This window comes from Nasonia vitripennis, chromosome 1 (genome assembly GCF_009193385.2).
Source record: "Nasonia vitripennis strain AsymCx chromosome 1, Nvit_psr_1.1, whole genome shotgun sequence".
Lineage (NCBI taxonomy): Eukaryota > Metazoa > Arthropoda > Insecta > Hymenoptera > Pteromalidae > Nasonia > Nasonia vitripennis.
The window spans coordinates 22,598,356-22,620,705 of record NC_045757.1 but is presented as its reverse complement, the minus strand read 5'-3'; the positions used below and the strand labels follow the sequence as shown (position 1 = coordinate 22,620,705).

At 36.8% G+C, this 22,350-nt stretch overlaps 3 protein-coding genes across 8 annotated transcripts; 2 read left to right on the top strand and 1 right to left on the bottom strand.

Annotated features, from left to right (window-relative positions):
• Positions 1 to 9,534: 9,534 nt before the first annotated feature.
• On the top strand, positions 9,535 to 17,860 carry LOC100114099 (carboxylesterase clade F, member 2). Of its 2 annotated transcripts, none has more exons than XM_001599205.6 (9): positions 9,535 to 9,638; positions 9,830 to 10,036; positions 10,749 to 11,044; positions 11,294 to 11,493; positions 12,084 to 12,280; positions 14,689 to 14,854; positions 14,925 to 15,115; positions 15,191 to 15,477; positions 16,247 to 17,860. In XM_001599205.6, the coding sequence occupies exons 1-9, from the start codon at positions 9,558 to 9,560 to the stop codon at positions 16,461 to 16,463; spliced, it is 1,842 nt and encodes a 613-aa protein (XP_001599255.3). In that variant the 5' UTR covers positions 9,535 to 9,557; the 3' UTR covers positions 16,464 to 17,860. The 2 variants fall into 2 exon arrangements, with proteins under 2 accessions (XP_001599255.3, XP_003427935.1); XM_003427887.5 differs by having other exon boundaries at positions 9,549 to 9,730.
• On the bottom strand, positions 16,769 to 18,338 carry LOC103317479. The gene is made up of 4 exons (XM_032595972.1): positions 17,896 to 18,338; positions 17,619 to 17,825; positions 17,288 to 17,534; positions 16,769 to 17,156 (listed from the first exon to the last, which is right to left on the bottom strand). The coding sequence occupies exons 1-4, from the start codon at positions 18,139 to 18,141 to the stop codon at positions 16,945 to 16,947; spliced, it is 912 nt and encodes a 303-aa protein (XP_032451863.1). The 5' UTR covers positions 18,142 to 18,338; the 3' UTR covers positions 16,769 to 16,944.
• On the top strand, positions 17,892 to 20,693 carry CPR47 (cuticular protein RR-2 family member 47). 5 transcript variants are annotated; one of them, XM_032598339.1, is made up of 6 exons: positions 17,905 to 17,995; positions 18,072 to 18,188; positions 18,300 to 18,429; positions 18,596 to 18,808; positions 19,017 to 19,211; positions 19,319 to 19,704. In XM_032598339.1, the coding sequence occupies exons 4-6, from the start codon at positions 18,620 to 18,622 to the stop codon at positions 19,496 to 19,498; spliced, it is 564 nt and encodes a 187-aa protein (XP_032454230.1). In that variant the 5' UTR covers positions 17,905 to 17,995; positions 18,072 to 18,188; positions 18,300 to 18,429; positions 18,596 to 18,619; the 3' UTR covers positions 19,499 to 19,704. The 5 variants fall into 5 exon arrangements, with proteins under 5 accessions (XP_016844574.1, XP_032454230.1, XP_003427931.1 ...); XM_016989085.3 differs by adding an exon at positions 20,131 to 20,693 and having other exon boundaries at positions 17,892 to 18,429; positions 19,319 to 20,022; XM_016989084.3 differs by having other exon boundaries at positions 17,911 to 18,188.
• Positions 20,694 to 22,350: the final 1,657 nt, after the last annotated feature.

The following is a 22,350-nucleotide window of genomic DNA, read 5'->3' as shown; positions in this document are numbered from 1 at the left end:
GATTTCAAAACTCTTAGATATTTATGTGTGAACCAATCATCGCACTCGACATCTCATGGAGATAATAGATGACTAATCAATGATCCATGTATAAATTCATATTTATGTGTTTAGTTAATAAATATTTACAGCAATAGCAGTTATGAGTGTCCATACTGGGAGTGACTTTTTGAAAGCTCGCGAAATTTTTACATTCATACGCAGATAAATCTTTTGAATATACATATTGAGGAACACGTTGACATTATAAGTTCAAATTCTCATCGTGCCATGGCTATAATGATTATAGAAGATCATTTTAACATGAAAATGTAAAAAAATTATAATAAAATACACATCTTTAGTAAAAAATCATAAACACTTCAGTTACACCTCAAGCAATTTAACAAAATAGGACCTTTATTGAAGCTTTCTACTACTTTTTGGCTAATAATAATCAAACATTTTGTGAGTTAATTAGTTATATTATAATGTATAGGATATGCGTTTATGAATAATGACGGTTTCTGACTTGTTTAAATATATGTATGTTAACTTATTTATTAATTCAGGATTCGGAATAAAAAATGTCTGTGGGATAAAGACGCGTATCCTGGTTTCATATCATATTCAAATTTCTTGACTTTCATGATTTTTCCATATTTTCAATTGCGGGTATAACTTTCGACCAAATCAAGCATTACATGACGTTGAACAATGGCCGTTTTTCGACGAATTTGAGGGGCCTATAAAACAGTGTCACAATAGACACTTTTTCGCTGTTGGAACGTGGTTTTGCATTATTCTAAAAATGTGCGATAAGAAAAAAAAAAGTTGCGGCCGGGTGCCCCAACATTTGTCGTTTTCGGTTTCTGCAACCAGAAAAGAGCATTTTTGATATTTTCGCAACGCGTTTTTCCTCAGAGCCCCATGACGTTCTGATTGTTTTCGCACCGATGTAGCGATGCAGAACAAACTCGAGATTACCGCGTAAGCTAAAGGAACTCGCACAAGTCGCCAGAAAGCACGGCTGGCCCTGGCAAGCAGAGGCGAAGCGCGTATCGGAAAAATAAAAGAAAACGGCCGTCCGCGCCGCGGCGGAAGAAGACGAGCGGGAGCGCGCGCGCAGAAAGGGGGAGAGGGGGAGAGTTTTTCGGGGTTCCGCGCTCGCGGAGGGTGAGTCACCCCTCGCGTCGTCCTCGGCCGGCTGCACCACGCCCATCGAAGCCAAGATGGCCGCGGAGCCGGCAACTGCGACCAATTACGTTTCGCCGGCCGCGTCTGTACTGAGAAAATGTAGGTACGCATGGCCTACGCACCCCTGATTACGCTTTCAGCGCGCGATTTGTTTGAACTTGCGCCGCGTGCGCGCGCTCTCTCTCTCTCTCTCTCTCTCTCTCTCTCTCGCAACCCGCGAGCAAGCGAGCAGCTTTCTCTCGCGCTCTAGTTCTCCCTCTGAATTTTTTCTCTCTCCCTCTCGTCTATTTCGCTTTGTCCGCTTGTCTAGCTGCTCTATGAGCGGCTTTGTTGCGCCCATTTCTTCCACCTCCCCCTGGCCGGCTTTTTTCTTTTTCTCCCTTTCGGCTTAAATCCGCCGGATTATAATGACAATGGGTGCAGCAATTTTCTCGGCTGCTCTTTATAAATATGTAATTTTTCACGGGAGTCGTGTGTTGCGCCAAACAATTGCGACTGTGCGATTACGTATTTTGTATGTGGAGCAGACTGATTGCGAGAATTCGTCCTGACGAATAAGCAGATTCGACGCGACTGACATCTACATCAGCATAGTGGACTGCATTTTCAACACAGTATCGTTGTCGCTGAAAATTAGAAAAGGAAGACGTTGAAACATCTCAGAGTACGTTTAGTAAAGTACGATTCGCGAACCGCTACTCTGATCTCGCAATCCTATAGCGCGGCCTTGAATCAAATCGACGAGCCGATCGTTTCTCTCGTGTACCCGGAAGTTGCCCTCGTGTGCGAGAGATGCCTAGTTTCTTTGTCGTAAAGAGGATTGACTGGCCTGAGCCGAGGGAGCGAGTTCTGAATGGCGAATAAGAGGGCCATGAAAACAGCCTGCCTATGCCAGGGGAGGAGAGAAAAAGAGCGCTAATACCGCTGCTGCTGCCAACTCGGTCTCTCTCTCTCTCTCTCTCTCTCTCTCTCTCTCTCTCTCTCTCTCTCTCTCTCACTCACTCTCTCTGTGGTTTTGTAATATGAAAAATTCGTTACGAATGTATACGCGTCGATTAATGCTCGCATTGTGTCCGCTGCGGAAATTTCACGCTGGAATTTTAAGAGGAAACTATCAAAACAAGTCGTAAATAATCAGCAGACTTTACTTCTGGTTCAAGAACATCGCATGAATATATAGTATGGTGTACCAATTTTGATATATTTTTTTTATCCAAGTAATTAGAGTGAGAAGAGTGAACGTTGCACTATCCCGATCGATTAGAGTGAGCGATGGTCCAGACAAATTCAAGTTCAAGATTGAATTTCATCTTATCGTGTGTATACAATATATTGTAATTCATCGATATACTTAATTGTACACAAAATCTACCACTGCCATGGAAAAGTTTGTTTTTAACAGATTGAAATGAAGGGCGGGATATTCTGAATTTTTACAGTTATTAATTTAAATGATCTTTTCATCGACTTACACAATTCATTGGTTTAATTATACACATGGATGAATCATACTAATAAATCTCAGCTAAACAAGTTGTCAAGGCCATCGCGGCCTCGTGTGATTTCGAAATAAGTTCAAAGGAATACGTAGCGCACTTATTCACGATTGAAAACTCTCCGAAAAGAATATAAAAACGGCCCAGACTGAAAGGGTTTCTCTTTCAGTCATTCATGGGGTCGTTACCCCTTCCGAATTTGGGTCAGCCGTTTGTGTGTATTATCATAATCCTACGCTTGAGCTCTTGGCCTAACGCGGGTATGCTCAGTCTACGATGGGAAAAAGTTCTAGCCAATTGAAATTGTGAACTTCCGCGTATATTCGTTTCAGTTGCGCTTTGTACTAATTCTCTTTTACTATTCTGATACTTTGCGCCACAAGTTCCGCTGAAGGATGTAGAAAACACTTATAATTATTGATTTAGTTTTTTTATCAATTATAAACCATCGCTTTAAATAATATCGCATTAAATCCAATGCCCAGTATGTTGACATCCAGAATGCCCATGACATTGCATTCATCTATAGAATAAGTATTGCATTTCTTTGCTGTTCGTGCATTATGTAGTTTCGTTTGAGACGGTCTACACTTGTTTGCCGATCATAATCGCCTCACGGCATTATTCCAAGCTAAAAATATGCTTTATTTTGTTATTTTTACAAAACGAGAAACGCTACTGAGGCTTTGCACAAGTATCGTCATCGAAACTTTGTGTAAAGTTTAATTTCGGTTTATTAAACAATAGTTTATACAGGACTTCATTTGATGGTATGAACTTGCGACTTGCGCATAAATTTATGTTTTATTTTCAATTAAGGATAAATTTAATTTTCATCGTCAAGCTAAAGTAGCTGACTGTAATTGAAGATGCGGATGAATTAGTCGTTCTCTTGTACCTATTTCAATAATTATGACAGCATAATTTATGTTCCTTAATAACGCAAATTAAAATTGCCTTCGCGCCAGTGAAACTATTTTGATTATTGATAACTTCGCGGGGGCAGAGTCGTCCGATCGAGTTAAGCAAACCCTTGGAGGGTGCTGAAATCCCCTTTCGGCGAACGCATCTCCAGTACACCTACACACGCATAGTCGACCCCATCGTAGGTTTTCTCAGACGACGCTCCCTGGCCCTGCTAGCATCGCTAGACTATTTTTGAACAAGACTATCCCAACCAAATATCTGTTCTCGAAATATTGAACGTTTTTGGATATATAGATATATATATATATATATATATATATATATATATATATATATATATATATATATATATATATATATATATATATATATATATATATATATACAGCATATACCGTGCACAAACATATTCTTCTACACGAAAAACATGTACACAGATATTTCCTACACGGATATTCTTTATATCTATTTTTAATTATTTTACTACACCGCGAAACTCTGCACAAGCGTATAACCTATTGTTATGACAATGATCTAACAATAGGTTATGTGATTGTGTAGTTTTGCAGTGTAGTAGAATAATAAAAAATCGGTGTAGAAAAATATGTTATTGTTATGTTATTGTTATTTATCTGTTCAATATCCTCAACTGCAGACCAGCAAAGGCAATTTGAAAACTAAGGGGATTGTTTAAAAGAAAAAAAATCCAACCTAACCAAGTCTTCCTATGAAAGAATGTACATTTTGGTAAAGTTAAGTTTATAGTATTGGTAGAGAAAGCGGAAAGCATGTGTAAAGGACATCCGAAGCGTTGTTGTACAATATACAAGAATTATAGGAATGTTTTGTCTTATTTTAAAATTTTCTCATATCTATATCTTCGAATATTAATACATAATCTTATATAAGATTAGTTATGATTGAATGATCAATTTGCCTGAATCATTGTTAGACTGTCCAATTATTCCTGCGAAAATCATATCTAAGTTGTCAATGGCAGCTAAATGATTCTTCCTCTTTTGCCAAGCCCGAGTTGAAACCCAAACATATTCACAAACACAATCACATTATTTTAATAAATTAACTGTCACGTCATTTGAATTATGATAATGTGTGTCTCGTTGTGGCTAAAAGGAGGTTGTTGCATAATTATGCAGACTTGAGAAAACTCATTAGAATTTTTACGATTCGACCTCTAAAAAATTGAAATCACAAACACATTAATCGATATTCCGGTGCGCATTACTTGGCGCTTCCTTATACTTTCCCTTTTCGACGGTACATTTTCCATCTCTTTTCCTCGTCTTGTCAGCTATAGCGCCTACGTTCTATCCCCGATTTAATCGTCTCCTCCCTCTTTCTCGTTTCTCAAGGTGTTGCTAATGGCAACGCGGGGACGAAATTGCGTTTGCCGGGTGACCCGTGGGGGCTGATCTCGAACGCGCGGGAGGCAAGTGAACCCCCTCTCCCCCTCTTCACCTCTTATAGGACCGCGAGACGCGCGTAGTCCTCGACTTTTCGTTTCGCGCGAGTCTATAATATAATATTATATAAGTATTGGCTTGGGGCTCCTCATTAGCCACGATTCCATCGAAATGCAAAGCATCGCGGGTGTCGCTTTCGATTAACCTTGATCAAAGTCCGGAGATGACGGCAGGCTAGCGCGAGCATACCTCCTGCAGATCAGTTTTCACGCTGAAAAATATGAAATGCAACAATGCTTATATTGCATTTAAATATTTAAAATTAATTTGTTGAACACGATACATTTTTTATAGGTACAACAATGGTACATACACATACAACATGGTTTTAAGATACACGTTACAGGAAAAAAATGTTTTCTAACAAAAATTGTTCATTTGGCCGAAGTAAAAAAAAAGTAAAAAATTCTCCACGTACGTTAATTAACATATTATTTTTGGTTATTAAAAATACAAAATTCGACCCAAGCGATAGCCTAGAAATACATAAAAGCATCTGTCTGTAGGCCTGCTCGCAATTATTACAAAATTTGAACTTTTAATAGCTACGTATAATAGCATTGTTTTATTATAAAACTGCAGGCAGTGCCTTATTAAGAATATTTCAATCTAATTATACTTTGGATTCATTAAATTAGCTTTACTGATTTCTGTTAATTATTTTGGGATCATATAGTGATCATTTATTAAAATATCTAATGAGTACTAGAAGCTATTCTTGGTAAATTAATGATAGTTTTAATAATAACAATGGCATTAACTCTGGTATTTAAATTTTGCGGTCTTCACATTACAATCAACGTTTGAGATCAGAGTAACGGAGCATCAATGACTCTGAGCTAAATACTGGGACAATTGAATTAAAGAGATCATTTTCATTTATAACTCTTCTCTGCTATTTTCACATCCGACTTCAATTGTTTAGATGAGTGCCTCTTCAAGCTAATTAGCATACCGCATAATTCATAATACTTAAAGAATCGCTCTGCGTCTTCGATAATTTAGGCATAGAATGGTAAATACTAGATATCTTGTTTTATTATAACTATACACTTTGCAGCATGCGTTAGTCACAATTTGATTATGGGTACAATATCTATATATTTTAATATAATTATATCCTTAGTCCTACTCCTGTAGTCTAATAAAAATCACACGGTAATCATTCTGTTCTCACTCTGATTGGCTGTCTGTTTTTGCGCTCGATCTCTATAGGAATTCAGTTATTATTTACCGTCAAGAAGTGAGAATTATGACAAAAAATAAGACAACAAAGGCGTATTTCCTTATTGTCTCGAGGTACTAATTGACCTTTCAAAATACAAATCATGGCACAACATTAGAACAAAGCTGTTTTAGACTGGACACTCGAGCCAGCGCTCAAGCACTCCGAGTCTCTGAGTCCAGCGAATATAGAGCGGCTTGTTGTCTGCGTCAAAACTAGCTTTTGTTGGACGTACTATAACTGCCTGAGTCATAGACTTAATTAATCGTAAGATTGCAGCTCAACTGAGATTAGTATATACATTAATAATATTCAGCATAATTCAGCATAATTCAGCATAATTCAGCATAATTCAGCATGTTTACAGCAACAGAAAATGGCGCATCAAGGTTGCCTACGATAGGTTATCCGCCATGTACGGATGCCTTTGTCTCACATCTTTCATTTTTTTTTCAGCGAGAAAGAACCCCCTTGCAACAATGAGTCTGCGACCCTCGTGCTTCGAATGCAGGATGCAGCATCAGGGGTGTAGCTGCGCGCGCACGTGGCCATGACGAGGCATCCCCCTCGCCGCAGCAGCTGGAAAAACTGAGAAAAGCTTGGAGCGAAGCGCGACTGCTTACTGGCGACATCTACCAGAGACAAGATGAAACTACTTGCGAAAGCTGGTAAGAATGCATGCATTAGTACCGACATCGAGAAACGTTGTGAAGGTAAGTCAGGATACTCATGGGAAAACTCTTTCGATGGAAGTTGATATTAGAGAAAGAAACGTCAAACAGGGCCGTATGCAAGTATAAGAAGTATGAATTATATATAAGGAACCTTTTATTTTTAAAAAAGTCTGTCATCTTTCAAATGCATACAAATATATAATTATTATTTTTTAACCATAAGCATTGACTTGCGTGTATTTTACACGATGAAAAAGTATTACAGAAAATAATGATTTGTAATAGCAGTTGAGAATAAGGCGCACACCTATATTTATAATTTATGTCAGTGAAATAAAAAATACTTAACGTTGTCGAATAACGTAATTACGTAATACGAAAAACAGTATTGTATACATCGTGCATTTGGTGGGAAATCAACGCAGGTTTTTCGATCATTTATTATCTGAAACTGATTAGCCTAATGAGGATTATCCATGCCCCTGAATTCATTAACAAGAGCGCTCCCCTGCGAAATAATCGTTCGCAGTTGAAAACGTAACGTTCTGACTAGAAGTTACAATACGACAGGTACTGAATTGCATTTAGTGTTTTTTATCATACCATTGATATCACTTTTTTGTCAACTTTTTATGTATATTTTGCAATTCCGTGCAATTCCTTCCTGAGAGAAACGGTTTTTTTTTTCATTCTTTGCTGAAAAACAGAATAAAATCTCCTAGATAGCTTAAAATTGAAACATTTATTCATTCATAATTTAAGCAAATAATTAATATGACAGTAATAAAGTAAAAATTTCTCATACATTAGTAATAACTATGCAATTTTTTAAATTTTAAGTTCAAGAAGACTTACGTACATAGGGACATTAGTTACACAATCATTTATCGAACTTAATTATGCCTATGACTGCTTTACGGTTTACCTGATTTTAGATAACAATTGAAATCGATTATAGTTTTGTAACAAAAGTAAATTCCAAATAATGTAAATTTTTTTAAATTATTAATTAAGTAATACTATTATTGTTGCTATATAGAGACACAAAGAGCATTGAAATTTCCATTGATTGGTTGTCCTGCACGGTGTCCAACGATTTGCGAAGAAATACTAAGTTATGGTGTATCAAAACTAAAAGTCAAAATTTTTAAAATGCGAGTTCATCTTTTTTTCTCCCATGCACAAGATAAAGCAAAATCGGTCAGTTCTATATACCTCTACTAAAATATCACTTCGAGGATGTATAGAGGAGGATGGGGCCAGTTTGTAACTTTTAAACATCAAGTTAACTGATAAAACTAACTGTAAATATATCTTATGGGCCTGCATTCAATTGAAAAAATGTCGGTTTTTACGATATTGCTGGGGCAAAGTCGTATCGCAGTTGGGGCATTTCGTATAATAGCGAGTATACGAATACAAACGAAAACTGCATATTTATAGAATCAAACTTTAGGAAAAGACCTAGAATTAAGGCGCTGGTGAGTTGGAAATGGTTGCTTGGGTAAAACGTTGCGTCTACGTTTAAAAAAGCGAAAAAATCACGAAAAAAGAAGCGAATTACTCGATTTCGAATAAAAGACTTGAAATTTTGATGATTTTTCGTTTTTTTTTAACGTATACAACTTTTTACCTAAATAACTATTTCTAACTTAAAAGCAGTCAGATTAAAGGTCTTTTCTTAAACTTATTAACACTTGAAACCTTTTATAATTAAAGACATTACGAATTTGTCCCAGCAAAACTGCACGAATTAGCCCAAAATTAGTGGAAATTTTGCGATGGTGAGTGTGTAACCTCACATAATCGAATTGAGGTTCATCAGGCGTCGAAATGCTCGTCTTGAGCTATACTTTGAAGATATCGTTGTTGGCGGAACTATATTTCACGCACATGACTCACAGACAAACTTCCAGGTGACCCCAAGTTACAGAACGAGACTTGAAAATCAGGACGTGTCTGCATAAATTCAAATCGTTGAATGTTTTGTAAAAGCTGCGGTCGTAACATTATCTTTACCTATTAGATAAAAAATACCCTATCGGCGCTATCTAAAAGTCCGCGCAAATTTTATCAAGTAATAATGGTGGGTACTTATGCCCGGGAAAATTTGTTATATCCCTTGATTAGGCTTACGAGCGAATAATCGCGAGATGTCACTTCGATAACGGCCAGTTCCATTACCAAACACCTAAAATTATGTAACTGGATTAGATATGGCAAATTTTACAAATTATTTAATTCTGCTTTTCGGTGTAGATACTTGTTTTATACGTTATTTTAGTTAAGAAAATTGTTCCGGGAGTTGTAAGTAATCGCTTTTCAGCTATTGAGAATATAATATGATTGAATGTAATTAATAAATAGCCTATTTAATGATACCCTGGATGTATTGAAACAATTGTAAAATCAGCAAGAATGTTTATAATTTCAAATGTTCATCAGATATTCAACCACTCACGGATGTTGATAAAAAAAAAAGTAAAGATTTATACGATTGGAATTAAACAATTTTTTGCGAAATAATTTCATGCACGAATATCGGCCAATATTCTCATACCACCACCATCCACCTATGCGTAAGCTTTCCAGAGTCACTCGCAGTCTCACTCCTGACATCGCGGGGAGTACACGTATCTCTCCGGCGCAGCAAGAAGTACTCACGTTTGCAATTTATTTTTTAATAATAAAACACGGATATTTTATACTTCCAAAGTGAATTTTTATTTTACTCAACATCGTATTTGTGTACGAAATCATGCGACTATTGCATTTTAGTAAACGCGGAATGTCGATTAAAGTGGCACTTGTCGATTGTTAGTGATTCGAATTCATTTTTATTTTCAGTTGATTTTGCAAACCATGAGAGGATTTTTGTACCTCTTGTTGGGCACATTTTTGCTAGCGGATAGTGCGCTAGCTTACAAGCCGCTGGCGCATATAAAAAATGGCACATTGGAAGGTACTGTTATGAAAAGTCGGAAAGGAAGAGAGTTTTATGGCTTTCGAGGAATACCGTACGCTTTGCCACCTATAAGCGAACTTCGTTTCGAGGTAAAACAATACATTAAAATTTTACTTTTCGTTTAAAAAATACGCGCTAGAAACAAGAGGTTAGAATAACGAAATGAAAATTGACGGTGCATGAAGTTCTACAATGAAGTTTTGCATAATTTCAATTGTTCGATTTCAAAAACGTTTACCTGCGCATATATTTAAAACTGCAGATTCTTGTAATTTTAACTTTTGAATTATGAAATATGATTTCAAGTTTCCTTATTTTTTTATTCGAGGTTATTCACCAGCAGCAAGCAAGTGCATCAAATACTTCCTATTTCCTACCGTCTACTTTAATCCGACTTTCTGTTGCCAGTGTTATTTCGTTATCATAGCTAACGGTCCTTGTAAAATGACGATTACGATATTATATGCAGGATTTATTTCAACTTACAGCTAAATGCAATGATGCATGAAAATGCAACGTTACGTCGAGAATGCTTACCAGCTATGTGCTCTTACGTTTTATGATGAAACAATAAAAATCAGAGTAGAATTCCTTATTTTTACGGTAGACATAGTCAACTATTATTTTTTCTTTTAAGTGAAGAAAGTGGCTAGAATTTTTCGGCTACATTCCGTTTTTATCACAAATGAGAGACTTTATAATAATTGTGAAATATATGTGTATACCCAGACACGCGTGGAGGTAGAAAAACTAATGGCATGATGTTCTTTTCTCGAGAGCTAATTAGCGCTAATGTTTCAGCCTCCGAAACCGGCTGCCGCCTGGGCCGGTGTCCGATCGGCCAAGGAAGATGCGAACATCTGCACTCAGAGAAACATATACACGCACCAGGAGGAAATAGTTGGAATCGAAGATTGCTTGTATCTGAACGTCCACACGCCTAAGCTTCCCGGTAGAAACGAGGCAAATTACGGCGCCTATCCTGTCATGGTTTGGTTCCACGGCGGCGGCTGGGTTACCGGAGCCGGACACTCCGAGTTTTATGGACCTAAATTTTTGCTCGATCACGATGTTATTCTGGTCACCGTCAATTACAGGTAAATTTTTTCTTACGATCGAGAACCAGTTTTTTTCTTCTCAATCTATACGCATACTTGTCCAAATATACTTTGCAACGCTATCAGTAGCATCGAGATAAAAAATACCATCCGCACGTCTCAGAACTAGTTTAAGAATTAATTTCCCAGTGGGAAAAAGACGTACGCGCGGACCAGCCTGTAGGGTATATACATATAACACATAATACATCGTTCATAAAATGCAAATGCTAACGATCGGCTATCAAGGTTGGGACCACTCGGATTCCTGAGCACGGAGGACCTTGTGACGCCTGGCAACAACGGCATGAAAGACCAGGCGCAGGCGATCCGCTGGGTCCACGAGAACATCGCGGACTTCGGCGGGGACCCGAACCGCGTGACGCTGTTCGGCGAGAGCGCCGGCGGAGTCGCCGTGCACTATCACATGACAAGCCCCCTGTCAAGAGGTACGAATGCGCCACTATAATATATATCATATATGTCTATGAGCACTTTCGGGTTTCCCGATTTTTTCAGACCGAGACTCGCGGCTTTTTGCCTCGCTCGGTACTCGTTTCGCTTTTCGAACTTATTTTGCCTTACGAACATTAGCATTGCAAATCGAATCGCTCGTGCGAAACTGGCTCGCAAAAAGCTTTGAAAAGCTAGCGCCGCAGCTGTGCGCGCTATAAGTACCACTGTGATATTAAAATTGCTAACTGCGCGCTAATTGAGATAATGGAACGACAGCATTGCAATTTACACAATCGGATCGGATTTTTCGATAATTGATGTTCCAGCGGAGTAAATATGGAAAGAAACTTACATCACGCAGCAAGATGCGGTTGAATTCTCATTGAAATCGTTTATGCTCGTCGATTCCACACTGTACAGCGAAATCTGGTTACGAGATCCTGATTAGCTTGATCAATTACACCGATCCGAGATAATAATCCGATGCAAATCGTTACGCCACTGTCTCTACTCGAACTTGGACATCCGCGCGGAAACACGACGTAAAAGTGTGTGCGTAGCGTAATTAAGACCAGTTTGCCAGGTCTCTTCCAGCGCGGCATATCTCAGAGCGGCACGGCCCTGTGTCCGTGGGCCCTGACTCGGCCAGGCCTCGCGAGGAAGAAGGCCCAGCGGGTGGCCGAGTTGCTGGGCTGCCCGAAGGACGATTCGCGCAAACTCGTCGACTGCCTACGCACCAAAGAGGCCGTCGACATCATCGGCACCGATCGCGCCTTCCAGGTGAGCTCGTTCAATTAATCGCGCGCACTTATTGTAACTCTCGATAATCTGCGAGTCGCAAAAATTTTGCGGGGCACACGTAGGAGTGCCCACTTTATGATGGGTGGATTGTAAAATATCTACTGTTTTTTCTCGTTTTATCCAACGAGTTTACGGGCTGGGAATAATATTTATCGCACGCGCTGCTTTGAAAACGAGGAGATTGCTTATGCTTAATTTATGCAGCGTTGGTGCCAGACAGCGTATAATCAACAACTTCTCTGGAAACTTTGTATATCGGGTGAGGTGATTTTCTTAAATTAGTAGACGAATAGCCTGTACGCGAGCGATTTATCATCTGGAATTGTATACTCTCAGCTCCGAACGGCAGTAGTCTCTGCGAAACTAAGAAAAAAATTAACATTTTTCCTTGCATAAACGGATAACGATCGGTAAATTGGAAATCGAGTAGATTTCCAGTTACCCAGGAAAACTTTCCGCGTAAATTCCTTTGAAAACAGAACAAACTTCCAGTGCGCGCGTATACGATGCCACGGCTCATAATTGGTTTGAATTCCTGCAGTAAACCGTACAGGATTCTTCTGGTCATTTTGTATGCGCTTCTTAAATTCTCATGACGAATAAATCATGTTTCCGCGTCATTAGTTGCAAGTGTATACGGCAGACACAAAAAGCGTAAACAAAAAACCGGCTTATATGTATCGAATGATTTTGCTGATTGCACGTATAGCGATATATCGACCAAGATTGCACGCCTTGCGCGCATATGTCTTTGATGCAACAGAGAGCGTGAATTCCGGAGATGACATGTAGGCTTCGTTGCGTTACTTTATTCTATTTATACTGTATGGTACTGATTTTATAACTTTAGTCATACTGAAACTCAATTAGTATAACTTTAAGCGCGCGTGCCTGGTAGATCTAACCGGTTTCTATTTTTCGATTCTGCTATATGCCTACTGACGCTACAGATGGGGGGAACATTTGATTTTGAATTTGTTGCGCCCTTGGACATTTAATGTCAATTATTTTTCTGATTTAGAGTGTATGATCGCGTTGCTTGAGCGGTAATCTTCGAATTGAATTTCAAAGTGTGCGAAATAGCTCACCTACATCATTTATAAGTAAAAAGAAATAACGGTTAATGAGATAATCATGTGATGATTGTTAATTCTTTTCATAAATATGAATGAGCCCATCGCGTAATATGAATGACAAAATAACGGTTTGAAAATATAGCCCATTATACTTACTATTAATAATTCAATAACTATATAAATATAAGTGCATTCAATAAAAGCCAAGACTTCCTTACTTATATATAGAATTTTACTACGCTTCCAAGGTGAAACAATTCAAATATACGTGCTGAAATTAAATTTTTTCTCGGACATATTCAAAGAACGAGAAAACGGCATTTTTCTTCCAACATCTTCACGTTCTAAAACAAAGGTATTCCGTGTAATATCCGTATGCAATCATCACGCGAATGCATCTAGTCATATCAGCCATAAAAGCATTGCGAAAGTCGTTGAGCAAGAATTTTGATGGACTTCGTTATGCGTGAGCAAACCACTCGCTCATAACGCCTGTTAGAGCAAATCTGCGAAATTGACCAAGCACGCAGAAACGAAATGTCGCTGCCAGTTGTTTGTTTATAGCGACGTTAATCCTTAGTGAAACATGCCGAGTGATACGCATACATGCAACTGATACCAATTTCACACATACATCAATTAACCAATCCACATCCGCTAAATGCAGCTCAAGTATTGCATGCGCGTTCGATGCAGTTCGCTGGAGTCATTGCCAGCAGCTATTTCCACCTTCCTGCAAGAGCTCGTAAAAACTCTGGCGCTCGACGTAGAGATAGATCATTATGGGGGAATTATTTACTATTTACTGTTGAAACCATCCATCAGCTAGCTACGGAGAGCCTTGTGTAAATTAAGGACATTCTATCATTGCGAAATGCAATGATTGAATTCTCTATAGTAGCAATGTGCTTTATACTGCTTCTGCTACTGTGAACTAGCTTTGTTCATTTATTGTTCATTCCTGCTGGTGACGATTTTCTTGTCGTCGATCAAAAATTCTAGAAAATGTGCATGTATTATACGTATAATTTTTTTTAAATATCTTATTTTTGCAGTACATACCATAATTGTAGCAAAAGCTACTTTATTATATGACCCGCGACGTACTTGTAAAGTCCACAGTGAATTTCACGTGATCTTCAGTATTATGATAAAATTATTGATGATCTTGCATCATTTCACAACTTTCTCTCGCTCGTACTGTAAAAATACACATTTAATTAATTAATGCTTACGGACAGATTACTGTTCTGTATGCACGCAACCGTAATTACGTCTGGAATTTCGAGGCTAATTTTGCAACGTTTGCAGGTGTTCGACTACTGTCCCATGATACCGTTTAGACCTGTTATTGAACCAGATCATCCAGGAGCATTTTTGAAAGAGGATCCAGCAATTTCCTTGAAGAATGGCAGACTTAGTGACATTACTTGGATGACAGGAATCACTTCTCACGAGGGTACTCTCAGAGTACCTGGTAAGTCTAATAAGAGAATTAACAAAGTGAATTATTTAATATTCAATACTGATTTTTTTTAATTCTCCAGGGCTTTACGGATTAAACAATGGTGAATTAATAAAACGTCTGGATAAAGATTTTGAGAATCTCGCACCAACAACTTTGTTATTTGAAGATACATGCCCACAGCAAAACTACAAAAATGTATCGAAAGCGATTCGTGAATTTTATTTTGGTGATAAACCTTTAGACAAGTCGACTAAATATGAAGTTATCAATGTAAGTTTCTTATTTACACATCACGAGTTATAATTAATGATGGATGCATGATTTAAAATAAATTCTTTTCAAAAGATGTACTCCGATGCCTGGTTTAACTATGCCGCCGATGAAGCTGTACGTGATCACCTGAAGTTGTTCTCCTCGCCGATTTACTACTATTACTTCTCATACAGAGGAAGTGCTTCGTTCAGTCGAATTTTCGGTGACCCCACAGAAGATTACGGAGTCTCTCACGCAGATGAATTACAATATCTATTCCCGGTAGGCGAGCAGCTTTTCCAAGACATTCCACTTAGTAAGGAAGATAACCGAATCATCGACATTGTCACGGCTCTTTGGTACAATTTCGCCAAATCTGGGTACGTGTTTAAAATTCAGATGTTACCATCACATATAAAAATGCTATGATATAAGTTGTATTTCACTATAGTGATAAATAATTTGTTTTACATAAAAATGTCTCTACGATATATTATACTCGCAAAAATTTTCAAGACATTATTCAGTGTCTAATATAGTACACTATGATACTAGTGGCATTTTCTGGCACGGCGAGTTAACCAGAAAATGTCACTGGAGACACGCGTATCGTATACAATATTTTATAGCAGTGCCTGCCTTAAATCCGACAAGACACGCTTATCCATGGCGTAAGCGGTTCTTTCTGGCACCGTGGGGTCAAAGCACCCGAGTGTAGCGAGATGCCACAGATAAGCGTGTCTTAAAAACAGATTGAAGCCACGCAGTAGTGCTATAAAATTATATAATAGTTGACTACTATGATTTTAATGTTAATACATATATCATATCATAATATTTAAAATCTTTGAACAAATGTATTTTTGTTTCTTATCTGGTTGTTTTATCCCCTATTGGTTTATAAAATACATCTGTAGATATTTTATTGCATATCACATGATTAATTTATGAACATTCTGAAAGTTTGAGAAACATATAATATGAATAATTAATACTGGCTGTATAGAATGTGATACACTGTATGCTGGCATGTCAGCCTAAAAGTCTGAGTCATGGTTATCTGTTCTGTGTATAATACCTACAAAAGTCGTCAAAAACTATAATAACATTGAGAAAAAGAAATTTCTAAAGAAATTTCGTATGTTTCAGAAATCCCACACCTGAAATAACTCCTGATACACCAACTAAATGGAAACCAGTACACACACCGGCTTTGGAATATCTCAATATTGGCAACTCTAAAGATATCCATATGTCCAAGAATCTTTTCCCAGAACGATTGAAATTCTGGAGTGATCTGATGCCATCGATTCGTGATATAGATGGCGTTACGTATCAGTATAAACCAATCAGAGATGAGCTTTGAATGATACTCAGACAATTCTTCATATTTGTTGAATCACATATAAGAAATGGTGCTATATATTATTATTGATTTTAATTAATTATAATGTAGAATTAATTAACATGCAGATTAGCGTGACTGACAAAATATTCAGTTAAAAATAGGAGTGCAATAATTATGAATTTTATATTAAAATTTATACATGTAAATATAAATGATTTGCAATCGCACGCATGGATAAAAGAATTAAAATTTTTTATACATTTACTTTGACAGAAGAGCGATATGTTCAAAATGTTCATTAAATCGTTGATCGAAAATGAAACAATTGTTTATGTATTACGTTTTATTTATCAAGAATTTATTTATTAACACGAAGTCAGTTTTCGAATTTAATAATAATTGATTGTTAATAATCGTGATCGTGTATATGAAAATTTAAAATAATAAATTATACGTTCTCAAAATATTTAATAATTTACATGTACACATTTTCAAATTTTCATGATGTATTTTGCCCATACGTAGATTCATCTTTAGATTTATTTGAAATCCTATTAATATCCTTATTTGGCGGAAGCAATAAACCCATACACGTAACAAAGCTGTTTTCTAAAAGGGAAGATTCCACGTGCGGATGGTTGTTTTTGTTTTTAGATGTTTTCACGTTAATCCATGGCATTTTTGCTAAAATTTCGAAACCAAATCTTTGCGCTGAAACCATAGATTCTTATCAAACCTTATATTATTGACAAATTAAAAAGAAAGAACAGGCACAATTTTGTTAATATAGTAATTTAACAATCGTTCTTATTATATTTGGAAGCAATAATATTCGTGTATACCAATAGTTTGACTTGGTCCTGCGGAAAATATTCCAATGCATAGAGGGCATTGCTGTTCCTGAGCTTTCGATAAACAAGCTCGAACTAATGAAGTGCCAATTCCTTTTCCATAATATTTAGGTTTAACGCATACAACATGGATACAGCAATACTTGTCAAATTGATATTTTTTGTTCGACTTGGCTTCTTTCAAAAGTGCTTTTTCTAGCTTTAAAACGTTGAACACATCTTTACTTGTTAAAACCCGCTAAAAAATTATCGTACTGCTATAGATAGGTATAATAATAAAATATTGTTAACAATAGTCCTAAACAACATTGGTAGTGCTTACATTTTCTTCTTCATAATTGTCTTCTTCTGTTAACGTAATCTTTGTCATGGCTACTCCAACGATTTCTCCAGTGCCTTCTTCTATTGCACAAAAACTATTACTATTAGATATTAAATCTAGAATAAATTTTTGATATTTATTTATCGTATTAGAATCGATGTATAAAGTTGATGATGCGCATGAATGATTAGAACAAAAGTAATGTACCTGGAAAATATAATTCAAAATATTATTAGAAGTTATTTTCTTTCAAATTTTAATAGTTTTTTTATAATACTTTTAAAAGTTCTAGAAGTTCCTCTGTTCTATCAACCTGAAAATCAACAATTCTATATCCTGTTGAAAGTCTTTCCCACGTAATTGGCGCATCCGAAACTGTAAGTTCTTGCTCTCGATGTGACTGTATAAACGCGGATAACGACTGTTTCAAAACATCATCATCGTCCAATGTAGGTTTAAACAGCGACGATCTTCTTTTAAACAAATTGATGTCAGTGGAAGAATTTAGTGCGAAGCTGTTCATGCTTTAGGTTATATAAGAAATGAACTTCGTATTTGTCACCGGAACTTGTACGTTTTTAAAATTTTTTTTAAGTGTCAGCAATTACGCGTATTGAATATTTGTAGATAGTTGATAAACTTGAAAATTTACTAATTAACTAACTTAATGAAAATGGAAAGACCTGCAGATGATGTGGCTGTTGCTATTGAGACGAAAATAACAGCTCCAATCACTTGGACTTTGCAATCAAAATTTAAAATTCAAGATATACGAGATAATCAACATGAAGAAGTTCTTACACTAATTAAAGTTAAATCTTTCTGCATTTATTGAATCCATAAAATTGTACTTAATATACATAGCATATACACACATAATTTATCATTTACATATATACACATACTTTGCTTTATTGTACTATACTTAATATACACATTATTATACATAGTATATCTATATTTATATATAAAAACAGCATCACTATTTTCGCGAAGAACCTATGTGCAAATCTATTAAATTACTCAAAGATTCTGCATCGGTAAGTGGTTATTTGGATTTAATAAGAATATGGCTGAAGGACACAACAAGCCTGATCGCTATTAGTGCTAAGTCTGGACGCATAATCGGAGTTGCCATAACTAGAATCAACAGCTTTCTCTACAAAAGTAATACCTATAGTCGTGTGCAGGTATGTTATTCCATATTATCATGGCTTGGATCAAATCTCTTTTATATTGATCACTTAAATTTAAGAAATTTCATTAGAAAGGTTATATAACAATGTTATTTAATATAGCTTCTGTCATTTTAATATAATAGCATATGTTGAATTTATATTCTTAGAGTGAGAAATAAAATCTTACCATTGTCTTTCATAATATTCGCTTATTTAACAGATATTTACTGGAGAAGCTCTGGAAGCGATGATGCGATTAAAAGGCGCTTTGGTTAAACAAGCAAACATTTACGAATCTACGGGTCATGATACGTATTTATGCATCTATGTTATTTGCGTACATCCTTCTTACAAAAATAAAGGAATCGAAAAAGGCCTACTTGATGCTTGTAGCAGAGCAGCCACAAATATGAAGGTCAAGTATAACAATTTAATATCTATAATTTCGTTTAGTATATGCGCTGCTTTTATGTCTGTCTCTAATGCTGCAATTTTATAATCCGCTGTAACGTCTATCTTTAGATATCCCTTCTTGCTGGAATTTTCACATCAAATAATGATCAATCGATTGCCCGTAAAATGGAATACTCAATACTCACACAAATACCTTACAAACATTGGATAATAGACAATAATGTCGTTTTCGATGATACTGAAATTGAAAATTATTCAGCGGCATTTATGATTCTGTTAAAAACATGAACAAAAATAAAAAATTCAATGTAATTATAATATAGTAAAGTATATCAAATACTAAATGTGATTTTAAAAATACATAATATTTCGATGCCCGCTTTAATATAATTATTGCTGAAAAGTACTTTTTGCAGTCGAACATTGTAAATCAGCTTTCTATATTGTACGCTGTACGCTATTGTGATTCAATAAACATTTGTTTTGATCTATAATATAGAAATAACGAAAGATTAAAGTTGAGTAATACGAATTTTAAGGGATTAAATAACTCTCGGGGAAGGTCGAGTTACGTATGGCGTTACGTTTATTACGTGAACGCAGACTTCCTTCCTTTTCTTTTTTCCGCTCTCGCGCCGTTTTTCGGCTATACAATCGGCTGCACCTTTCGAGTGCAAGTGGACCCACTTGCGAAAGAATTTCGGGCACATGCATTACGAGCTCAGGCAACAGCAGTATATAAAGACCAAAATCCATTCCAATCAGCATCAGTCGCATTCCAGATCGACAAACAGGCAGACATGGCTTTCAAGGTGAGTTTCGCACCGAGAGAAAATCTCCGATTTCGATCTTTGAAAGAGTCACAGTTTCAAATCGCTAATGCGATTCGATCAATTGTAATATTATTTTCTTCCTCGTAGTTCATCATCTTTTCGGCCCTCGTGGCAGCCGTGGCTAACGCCGCTATTCTGCCGGAATCTTACCACGGCCTCGGCGTTGCCCAGTTGTCGGAGCACCAGGTCGAGGAAGACCACTACGACCACCACCCCAAGTACAAGTTCGCCTACGAAGTGCACGACTCGCACACTGGAGACATCAAGAGCCAGCACGAGGAACGAGACGGAGACACCGTCCACGGCAGCTACTCACTCATCGACGCTGATGGACACAAACGCATTGTCCACTACACCGCTGGCAAACACATCGGGTTCCACGCCACTGTCCACAGGAAGCCGATCTCGCACCACGAACCTCTGGCCATCAACACGCACTACTCCTACCACCATTAAAACTTAGCGTCAGCCATACAATAGTTTGAAGTGGTTTCAATACCAGCGTGAATGTGTTAGCTGTTTTTGTAAATATTGGAGATGATTGTGTTTAGTTGAAATTTTCTGATACTTTAGTTTTATAAATTGCATTACTTGAGACTTGTGTAGTCAAACGTTTGCGACGACATTAATAAATCTACCCATTTATAGAATAATGTTTTTTTATTTACCTACTTTTACATCAAATAGAATTTCTTGCTTACGGTAAACACACACGCATATTGCATTCTGCAAATAACATTCCGTTAGAGCATTCAAAAACTCGAGAAAATGTAGAACTGCCTTAGATCAAGCAATAATTGTTTCACGAAAGCACGAAGAAAGATAACAATCAATAAAAAACTACCTCAATGATCTATATTCAAAGTCAATCGATAGTTAAAGTAAGTTTAATAATATGTTTGCTAAGAGTGGCAACCTAACCCTATATACACATGTGTAAATTTCAATACTACTCACTGGCATTAATCTTTAAATTAAATCTTAAGTATATAAGGGAACAGATACTACATGTGTGTCCAAGATAGCCAGTAATAAAGTCTGAAAATGAAACATCTCCTGTATTTGTCGTGTGATATATTATATCATATACTTGATATTATGGTTATATGCACTGTATTGCCCTACTAAAAATATACATATGGTAAATCACATATCTAATCACATGTCTAATCACATGTTTTATTACGTGTTTTATTACATGTATAAACATATATTCTATCAAATATCAAATTGCAAATGTAATCATATGGTAAATCATATGATTATTTCAAACCGATTTGATATATAATTTAACACGTGATTATGAGTATAATAAAATACGTAAAAAACATGTGATAAAACACGTAAAAAGACATGTAATAAAACACGTGAATAGGCAAAATTTTGTATGTAAAAATTTTACAATATTACACGTGAAAAAACATGTGTCAAAATACGCGATTTTGCAAAATAACATGAATCCAAATATTAATAATATTTATTTTCTATTTTTTCATCATTAAAAATTATAATTATCTTAATAATTATTGTAATGAATATTACATTGTTATAAAATCTAATTATGATAGTATAATAATAAAATAACGATTTTGTTCTATGCTTTATATACAGATTTATTTTACAAAATTTTTTTTCTTATTTGTAAATACCTTCTGTTACAATGCCGTTACCCTAAGCGGGTCTTGGGCGTTGTCGTCCAGATCGGACGGGTGGGTGCCTATCACCACTACACAGCGCGTCCTTAGGTTGCAGATAGAGGAACAGCCCCTGAGAAAGAGGTTAGCTGCGAATAAATTGAATAAGCAGCCGCGGACAGCCGATAGGAACAGGCGTGGGTGTGATGAGCCCACACTGTCGAACGCATTCATCTAGAAACACTACGCAAGCACCACAACAACAAAAACACTTCACATTATCTCTTATCTCTCAATCTATCTCTTTCATCGCACATTACAAAAATGGGCAAAAATCCTGCTGCCGAGGAGGATGCGGGAGCGATGACAACTGCCCCGAAAGGGGATGTGTAGAATGATTCGTCACCTGGTCTTACGCGGTAACAATGCCAGCGCAGGCGCACTGCCTTGCAGGGGGGCGTTAGGATGCGAGAATGAAACCGTAGTGTGTCTGACGACGAATTGACACTGTCCTCGTCAAAGTTGGAAAGCTCTCATACTTAGTTCTAGAGAGGTATGGGGGTTATCACCTCTAGAACGGTGGACTCACCTGCGATCGGAACAGGATCCGAAGCGCGCGGGTTTAACATAACATCATGGCTCAAAAAAATCAAATCCGAACCAAAAGGGACTT

Bases quoted from the DNA above. Each gene is read 5' to 3' on its own strand.
- LOC100114099 (XM_001599205.6), top strand. From the start codon at position 9,558: ATGCGTAAGCTTTCCAGAGTCACTCGCAGTCTCACTCCTGACATCGCG. The intron at 14,855-14,924 runs GTAAGTCTAATA...TTAATTCTCCAG, and splicing joins GGGTACTCTCAGAGTACCTG to GGCTTTACGGATTAAACAAT. The intron at 15,116-15,190 runs GTAAGTTTCTTA...TCTTTTCAAAAG, and splicing joins CTAAATATGAAGTTATCAAT to ATGTACTCCGATGCCTGGTT.
- LOC103317479 (XM_032595972.1), bottom strand. From the start codon at position 18,141: ATGAACAGCTTCGCACTAAATTCTTCCACTGACATCAATTTGTTTAAA. The intron at 17,826-17,895 runs GTATTATAAAAA...TATATTTTCCAG, and splicing joins AACTTCTAGAACTTTTAAAA to GTACATTACTTTTGTTCTAA. The intron at 17,535-17,618 runs GTAAGCACTACC...ATAATTTTTTAG, and splicing joins ACAATTATGAAGAAGAAAAT to CGGGTTTTAACAAGTAAAGA.
- CPR47 (XM_003427883.4), top strand. From the start codon at position 18,286: ATGAAAATGGAAAGACCTGCAGATGATGTGGCTGTTGCTATTGAGACG. The intron at 18,430-18,595 runs GTTAAATCTTTC...ATATAAAAACAG, and splicing joins AAGTTCTTACACTAATTAAA to CATCACTATTTTCGCGAAGA. The intron at 18,809-19,016 runs GTATGTTATTCC...CTTATTTAACAG, and splicing joins ATACCTATAGTCGTGTGCAG to ATATTTACTGGAGAAGCTCT.